This window comes from Tachyglossus aculeatus, chromosome 1 (genome assembly GCF_015852505.1).
Source record: "Tachyglossus aculeatus isolate mTacAcu1 chromosome 1, mTacAcu1.pri, whole genome shotgun sequence".
Classification (NCBI taxonomy): Eukaryota; Metazoa; Chordata; class Mammalia; order Monotremata; family Tachyglossidae; genus Tachyglossus; species Tachyglossus aculeatus.
Window position 1 is genome coordinate 7303875 of NC_052066.1, and position 9227 is coordinate 7313101.

Genomic DNA, 9227 nt, shown 5'->3' on the forward strand with positions numbered 1-9227 from the left:
TCCAAAGCCAGTGCTCTTTCCACTGAGCCACGCTAATAATAATGATGGCACTTGTTAAGCGCTTACTATGTGCCAAGCACTGGGGAGGATACAAGGTGATCAGGTTGTCCCACGGGAGGCTCACGGTCTTCATCCCCATTTTAGAGATGAGGGAACTGAGGCCCAGAGAAGTTAAGTGACTTGCCCACAGTCACACAGCTGACAACTGGTGGAGCCGGGATTTGAACCCATGACCCCTGACTCCAAAGCCAGTGCTCTTTCCACTGAGCCACGCTAATAATAATGATGGCATTCATTAAGCGCTTACTATGTGCAAAGCCCTGTTCTAAGCACTGGGGAGGATACAAGGCGATCAGGTTGTCCCACGGGGGGCTCACAGTCTTCATCCCCATTTTACAGATGAGGTCACTGAAGCCGTGAAGTGACTCACCCAAGGCCACACAGCAGACAAGCGGCGGAGCCGGGATTTGAACCCATGACCCCTGACTCCCAAGCCTGGGCTCTTTCCATTGAGCCACGCTGCTTCTAGACTGTAAGCCCGTTGTTGGGTAGTGACCGTCTCTATCTGTTGCCAATTTATACTTCCCAAGCGCTTAGTCCAGTGCTCTGCAAACAGTAAGCGCTCAATAAATACAATTGAACGCGTAAATAAATGAATGAATAAAGGGATACATTCCCAGCCCACGATGAGTGGTTGTTCCTGAGTGGAGAAGCCGTTTGGCAGGCGGAAGGACGTGGGTTCTAATTCTGCCTCCACTACTTGTCTGCTGGGTGACCTTGGGCAAGTCGCTTCACTTCTCCGGGCCTCAGTTGCCTCATCTGGAAAATGGGGATTAAGACTGCGAGCCCCATGTGGGACAGGGACTGTGTCCAACCCGATTACCATGTATCTACCCCAGTGCTTAGTACAGTACCAGCCACATAATAATAATGATAATAACAATAATAATAATGATGATGGTATTTAAGCACTTACTATGTGCCAAGCACTGTTCTAAGTGCTCAGTAAGCGCACACTGTAAGCGCTCAATAAATACGATTAAATGAACGAAAGCACTGGGGGAGATACAAGGTGATCAGGTTGTCCCCAGTCTTCATCCCCATTTTCCGGACGAGGGAACTGAGGCCCAGAGAAGTGAAGCGACTTGCCCAAAGTCACACAGCTGACAAGTGGCGGAGGCAGGATTAGAACCCAGGACCTCTGACTCCCAAGCCCGGGCTCTTTTCCACTGAGTCGCGCTGCTTCTCAACAATCACAAATACCGCAATTATTCATTCATTCATTCAATCGCATTTATTGAGCGCTTACTGTGTGCGGAGCACTGGACTAAGCGCTTGGGAAGTACAAGCCGGCAACATATAGGGACAGTCCCTACCCAACAACGGGCTCACAGGCTAGAAGGGGGAGACAGACAACAAAACACGTTACGAGAGCGCTCAGTAAATAGGACGATTTGACGGATTTAGGAAAGCGTTCAGCAAATAGGCCGATTTTAGGGATTTACGAGACCGCTCAGTAAGTGGGCTGATTTTAAAAAGCTACGAAAGTGCTCGGTCATTACGGTTTCAGGGATTTAGGAGCGCTCAGTAAACAGGACGATTTGACAGATTTCCGAATGCGGTCAGTAAACGGGAGGATCTCACGGATTTCGGCGCGCTCAGTAAATAGCTGACTTTACGGATTTATGAAAGCTCTCAGGAAATAGGCTGAGTTTAAGGAGTTCGGTCGTGACGATTTCTCAGCGCTTACAACAATGCTCAGCACCTAGTAAGCGTTTAACGGATACCACCGTTGACAAATTGCCGAAAACGCTCAGTAAATAGGAGGATGTGATGGATTTACGAGCGCTCAGTAAATCATCATCAATCGTATTGATTGAGCGCTTACTGTGTGCAGAGCACTGTACTAAGCGCTTGGGAAGTACAGGTTGGCAACTTTATTCTCATTATTAACTTGTATCTATAAGTCCATCGGTGGTGTTTATTGAGAGCTTGAGGGCTTCTACTGTCTGGAGACTCTTCCCTTTGAGGATCTTATAATCCGTCAGGGAAGCAGCGGTACTTTTTGAGCGCTTATCGCGTGCAGAGCACTGTACTAAACTCTTGGGAAAGAGAAGCAGCGTGGCTCAGTGGAAAAAGCCCAGGCTTTGGAGTCAGAGGTCATGGGTTCGAATCCCAGCTCCACCACAAGTCTGCTGTGTGACCTTGGGCAAGTCACCTAACTACTCTGAGCCTCAGTTACCTCATCTGTAAAAATGGGGATTAAGACTGTGAGCCCCACGTGGGACAACTTGATCACATTGTATCCCCCCCAGCGCTTAGAACAGTGCTTTGCACGTAGTAAGCGCTTAACAAGAGAAGCAGCGTGGCTCAGTGGAAAGAGCCCGGGCTTTGGAGTCAGAGGTCATGGGTTCAAATCCCGGCTCTGCCAATTGTCAGCTGTGTGACCTTGGGCAAGTCACTTCACTTCTCTGGGCCTCAGTTCCCTCATCTGTAAAATGGGGATGAAGACTGTGAGCCCGTGGGACCACCTGAATACCTTGTAACCTCCTCAGTGCTTAGAACAGTGCTTTGCACATAGTAAGCGCTTAATAAATGCCATTATTATTATTATTAACAAATGCCATTATTATTATTATTATTATCATTATCATTATTATTATTATTATTATTGTTATTATTATTATTATTGGGAAAGGGCAATACAGTAGAATTGGTAGACATGTTTTGTCGTGGGTTCTAATCCCGGCTCCGCCACTGGTCAGCTGTGTGACTTTGGACAAGTCACTTCACTTCTCTGGGCCTCAGTGACCTCATCTGGAAAATGGGGATGAAGACTGTGAGCCCCCCGTGGGACAATCTGATCGCCTTGTACCCCCTCCCAGAGCTTAGAACACATGGTAAGCGCTTAACAAATACCATCATTATTATTACCCACGAATCAGGTAAATCATATTTACTGAGTGCTTAGTGCTTGCAGAATGATGTACTAAGTGTTTGAGAGAGTCTAGTACAATACAGTTGGAAGATATGTTCTGTGCTCCCTAATAATAATAATAATAATAATGATGGCATTTATTAAGCGCTTACTATGTATGAAGCACTGTTCTAAGCGCTGGGGAGGTTACAAGGTGATCAGGTTGTCCCATGGGGGGCTTGCAGCCTTAATCCCCATTTTACAGATCAATCAATCAATCAATCAATCGTATTTATTGAGCGCTTACTGTGTGCAGAGCACTGTACTAAGCGCTTGGAAAGTACAAGTTGGCAACATATAGAAACAGTCCCTACCCAACAGTGGGCTCACAGTCTAAAAGATGAGGGAACTGAGGCCCAGAGAAGTGAAGTGACTTGCCCAAAGTCACACAGCTGACAGTTGACGGAGCAGGGACTTGAACCCATGACCTCTGACTCCAAAGCCCGGGCTCTTTCCACTGAGCCAACCAGTCAATCAATATTTATTGAGCACTTACTGCATGCAGAGCACTGTACTAAGCGCTTGGGAAAGTCCACTAAAACAGAGTTCACTCTTTCACTCATAGAGAAGCAGCGTGGCTCAGTGGAAAGAGCCCGGGCTTTGGAGTCAGTGGTCATGGGTTCAAATCCTGGCTCCGCCAATTGTCAGCTGTGGGACTTTGGGCAAGTCACTTCACTTCTCTGTGCCTCAGTTCCCTCATCTGGAAAATGGGGATTGACTGTGAGCCCCCTTGGGACAACCTGATCTCCTTGTAGCCTCCGCAGCGCTAAGAACAGTGCTTTGCACATAGTAAGTGCTTAACAAATGCCATTATCATTTTTTATATTATTATTATTATTTACCCCAGTGCTTAGAACAGTGCTTGGCACATAGTAAGCTCTTAACAAATTCCAGCATTATTATCATTATTATTATTATTATTATAGTGCCTGGCACATAGAAATTGCTGAACAAATACCACAATTATTATCATTATTGTTAATACCTCTTGTGCAGAGGATGGGAAGGTAAGCAAAGAAATGAGCCCATTGTTGCATAGGGATCGTCTCTATCTGTTGCCGAATTCGGCTTTCCAAGCGCTTAGTACAGTGCTCTGCACACAGTAAGCGCTCATTCATTCACTCAATCATGTTTATTCAAGGCTTACTTTGCGCAGAGCACTGAACTAAGCACTTGGAAAGTACACTTGGGCAACAATACGTACATGCGCTCAATACAGAAGCAGCATGACTTAGTGTCAAGAGCCCGGGCTTGGGAGTCAGGGGACGTGGGTTCTAATCCCGGCTCCACCACTTTCTGCTGTGTGACCTTGGGCAAGTCACTTCACTTCTCTGGGCCTCAGTTACCTCATCTGCAAAATGAGAATTAAAACTGTGAGCCCCCCGTGGGACAACCTGATTATCCTGTATCTCCCCCAGCACTTAGAACAGTGCTTGGCACATAGTAAGTGCTTAACTAATACCATTATTATTATTATTATAATGATGGCATTTATTAAGCGCTTATTATGTGCCAAGCACTGTTCTAAGCGCTGGGGAGGCTATAATAATAACAATAATAATAATAATGATAGCATTTATTAAGCACTTACTGTGTGCAAAGCACCATTCTAAGCGCTGGGGAGGTTACAAGGTGATCAGGTTGTCCCATGGAGGGCTCACAATCTTAATCCCCATTTTACAGATGAGGGAACTGTGGCCCAGAGAATAATAATAATAATAATATTGGCATTTATTAAGTGCTTACTATATGCAAAGCACTGTTCTAAGCGCTGGGGAGGTTACAAGGTGATCAGGTTGTCCCGCGGGGGGCTCACGGTCTTAATCCCCATTTTACAGATGAGGGAACTGAGGCCCAGAGAATAATAATAATAATGATGGCATTTATTAAGTGCTTACTATGTGCAAAGCACTGTTCTAAGCGCTGGGGAGGTTACAAGGTGATCAGGTTGTCCCACGGGGGGCTCACAGTCTTAATCCCCATTTTAGAGATGAGGGAACTGAGGCCCAGAGAAGTTAAGTGACTTGCCCAAGGTCACACAGCAGACAAGTGGCGGAGCTGGGATTTGAAACCATGATCTCTGACTCCCAAGCCCGGGCTCTTTCAATCAATCAATCGTATTTATTGAGTGCTTACTGTGTGCAGAGCACTGTATTAAGTGCTTGGGAAGTACAAGTTGGCAACATATAGAGACGGTCCCTACCCAACAGTGGACTCACAGTCTAGAAGGGGGAGACAGAGAACAAAACAAAACATATTAACAAAATAAAATAAATAGAATATTTAGAATATTTATTTCAGTGCCAAAATCTGCCCTGAAAGGTGACCGTTGCGTATTGGAGCCAAAAAGGGATGATAACCCACGATGAAGCAGTTGGGCTTAGTGGCTAGAGCCCGAGCCCGGGACTCAGAGGGCCTGGGTTCTAATCTGCGCCCCTCCAATTGCTTGCCATGGACAAATCCATTCATTCATTCAGCCATATTTATTGAGCACTTACTGCGTGCAGAGCACTGTACTAAGCGCTTGGGAAGTCCAAGTTGGCAACTTATAGAGACGGTCCCCACCCAACAGCGGGCTCACAGTCTAGAAGGGCTCTTTCCACTGAGCCGCGCTATGTATCATCAATCAATCAATCAATCGTATTTGTTGAACGCTTACTGTGTGCAGAGCACTGTACTAAGCGCTTGGGAAGTCCAAATTGGCAACTTATAGAGACGGTCCCTACCCAACAGCGGGCTCACAGTCTAGAAGGGCTCTTTCCACTGAGCCACGCTACGTATCATCACTCACTCAATCAATCGTATTTGTTGAGCGCTTACTGTGTGCAGAGCACTGTACTGAGCGCTTGGGAAGTACAAATTGGCAACATATAGAGACAGTCCCTACCCAACAGTGGGCTCACAGTCTAAAAGGGATCATCAATCAATCGTATTTATTGAGCGCTTACTGTGTGCAGAGCACCGTACTAAGTGCTTGGGAATATTGCGTGTGATCGAAATACGATGGAATGAAATCCGGAAGGGATTTTCCGAGGCTTTCCACGTCCACCTTCCCCACCGCCGCTCCCTCTCCCTCCTCCGCCCCCGCAGATCTACCCGGACGAAGGCCACCACATCGCTTCCGGGCCGAGCAAATTCCACCTCTACAGCACAATCCTCCGGTTCTTCAGCTCCTGCCTGAAGGAGGACGCCCCGCTCTCATCCCAGGAATCCGAAGAGGACGACTGAGGCCGGAAAAGGGACGGGAACTTTTCCCGAGGCCTCGACGGGGCCCGGGCGCGATGGACGGAGGGAAGATGGCAGGTCGTCGGAGGCCAAGGCCACGCGGGCCCAAAGGGCCGCGGTTTCCCGAGGGGATTTCGCTCGGCATAAAAATAGGAGTAGTGCATGTTTCCTTCCGTCCCCATTCCCCGTTCGCCCTCCGAAGCGATGGCTCCGATTTTGATTTCGGCCGACGCTTCCGTATCACCTCCGTCCGGGACTTTTTGGTGGCCATTGACGAGGCGACCCTCGACTGTAAAAAACCTTTCGATAAGTGCGGTTCCTTCTCTGTCTGCTAAAAGCGGAAGGAAAACTTCCAGTTAATAAAGAACGCGGTATTTTATCTAGTTTCCGTCGGAAGGGGAGATGTGTGATGGAGTGGCCGGCGGCGGCGCGGCCCAGCGGGTAGGGCCCCGGGGGGCCGGGGGGTCGTGGGTTCTAATCCCGGCTCCGCCGCTCGTCTGCTGGGTGACCTTGGGCTAGTCACTTCACTTCTCTGGGCCTCAGTTCCTTCATCGGTAAAATAATAATAACGGCATTTATTAAGCGCTTACTATGTGCAAAGCACTGTTCTAAGCGCCGGGGAGGTTACAAGGTGAAGGATATATGTTTCTTTTTACCATAAAGTCACATATGTTTGCACGTATTTATTACTCTATTTTATTTGTATGTATTCTATTTATTTTATCTTGTTAATATGTTCATTCATTCATTCATTCATTCATTCAATCGTATTTATTGGTGTTTATTGATTTATGCATATGTTTTGTTTTGTCGTCTGTCTCCCCCTTCTAGACTGTGAGCCCGCTGTTGGGTAGGGACCGGCTCTAGATGTTGCCAACTTGGACTTCGCAAGCGCTTAATACAGTGCTCTGCACACAGTAAGTGCTCTATAAATACAATTGAATGAATGAAGGAATAAAAGGGGGATGGAGACTGTGAGCCCCACGTGGAACAGGAACTGTGTCCAACCCGATCTGTGATCCACCCCAGCGCTTAGTACAGTGCCTGGCGCATAGTAAGCGCTTAACAAATACAATAATAATAATAATAATAATAATAATAATGGCATTTATGAAGTGCTTACTATGTGCAAAGCACTGTTCTAAGCACTGGGGAGGTTACAAGGTGGTCAGGTTGTCCCATGGGAGGCTCACAGTCTTAATTCCCATTTTACAGATAAGGTAACTGAGGCACAGAGAACTTAAGTGACTTGCCCAAAGTCACACAGCTGACAGTTGGTGGAGCTGGGATTTGAACCCATGACCTCTGACTCCAAAGCCCGGGCTCTTTCCGCAGAGCCACGCTGCTTCTCTAATTATTATTAATTAGATTAGATTATAATTAATTAATTATTAATAATAATTATTATTATCAACTCGATTTGCTCATATCCATCCCAGTGCTTAGTACATTGCCCGGCACATAGTAAGCGCTGAACAAATACCATAATAATAATAATAATAATAATGGCATTTGTTAAGCACTTACTATGTGCAGAGCACTGTTCTAAGCGCTGGGGGGGATACAAGGTGATCAAGTTGTCATTCATTCATTCATTCATTCATTCATTCAATCGTATTTCTTGAGCACTTACTGTATGCAGAGCACTGTACTAAGCGCTTGGGAAGTACAAAGTGGCAACATACGGAGACGGTCCCTACCCAACAGCTGGCTTGCAGTCTTGAATGGGGAGACAGCCAACGAAAGAAAACATATTAACAAAGTAAAATAAATAGAATAAATATGTACAAGTAAAAGAAATAAATGGAGTAATAAATACGTACAAACATATATACATATATACAGGTGCTGTGGGGAGGGGAAGGCCCACGTGGGATCACAGTCTTAATCTCCATTTTACAGATGAGGGAACTGAGGCTTAGAGAAGTTAAGTGACTCGCCCAAGGTCACACAGCAGACATGTGGTGGAGCTGAGATTCGAACCCATGACCTCTGACTCCAAAGCCCGGGCTGTTTCCGGGCTTTATTGGAGTTGAGGTGGTCCAGAAATTTTTCTCCAGAGATTTCAGTCGTTTACAGGTTTTTCTCTCTGAGGTAAAACAGGACGGAACACATGATTATACAGATGGTGATGATGGTATTGGTTGAGCGCTTACTACGTCCCCGGCACTGTTCTAAACGCTGGGGTGGATACAAGCTCATCGGGTTAGACACAGTCCCTGTCCCACAGAGGGCTCGTTGTCATTTCACCCATATAAAATGTTGGGAGAAGCGTATACCTAAACATCCAGTGCTTAGAACAGTGCTTGGCACATAGTGAGCGCTTAACAAATTCATTCATTCATTCAATTGTATTTATTGAGCGCTTACTGTTTTCAGAGCACTGTACTAAGCGCTTGGGAAGTACCTGTCGGCTACATATAGAGACAGTCCCTGTCCCACAGAGGGCTCGTTGTCATTTCACCCATATAAAATGTTGGGAGAAGCGTTTACCTAAACATCCAGCGCTTAGAACAGTGCTTGGCACATAGTGAGCGCTTAACAAATTCATTCATTCATTCAATCGTATTCATTGAGCGCTTACTGTGTGCAGAGCACTGTACTAAGCGCTTGGGAAGTACCTGTCGGCTACATATAGAGTCGGTCCCTACCCAACAATGGGCTCACAGTCTGGCCATCATCATCATCATCATTCCCCTATTTAAACAAACATCAATCAAGGAGTTTATCAATCAGTGTCAATCAATAGCATCTAGTGAGCGCTGACTGTGTGCAGAGCACTGTACTAAACGCTTGGGAGAAGACGATACAACAGAGTTGGAAAATAATAATTATTACGGCACTCGTTAAGCACTTACTACGTGATAGATGAGAAGCAGTGTTGCTTAGTGGCTAGAGCTCGGGCCTCGGAGTCAGAAGGTCCTGGGTTCTAATCCCGGCTCCACCACATGTCTAAAGTGTGACCTTGGGCAAGTCACTTCACTTCTCTGGGCCTCACTTCCCTCATCTGGAAAATGGGGATTAA

At 46.3% G+C, this 9227-nt stretch overlaps 1 protein-coding gene across 1 annotated transcript in view; it reads left to right on the top strand.

Annotated features, from left to right (window-relative positions):
• Window positions 1–6331, top strand: part of DPP10 (dipeptidyl peptidase like 10) — a 301222-nt gene extending 294891 nt beyond the window's left edge. The window contains exon 26 of the mRNA XM_038753670.1: window positions 6068–6331. Coding sequence (XP_038609598.1) covers window positions 6068–6205 — 138 coding nt within the window. The 3' untranslated portion in view covers window positions 6206–6331. The remainder of the gene's footprint in view (window positions 1–6067) is intronic.
• Window positions 6332–9227: the final 2896 nt, after the last annotated feature.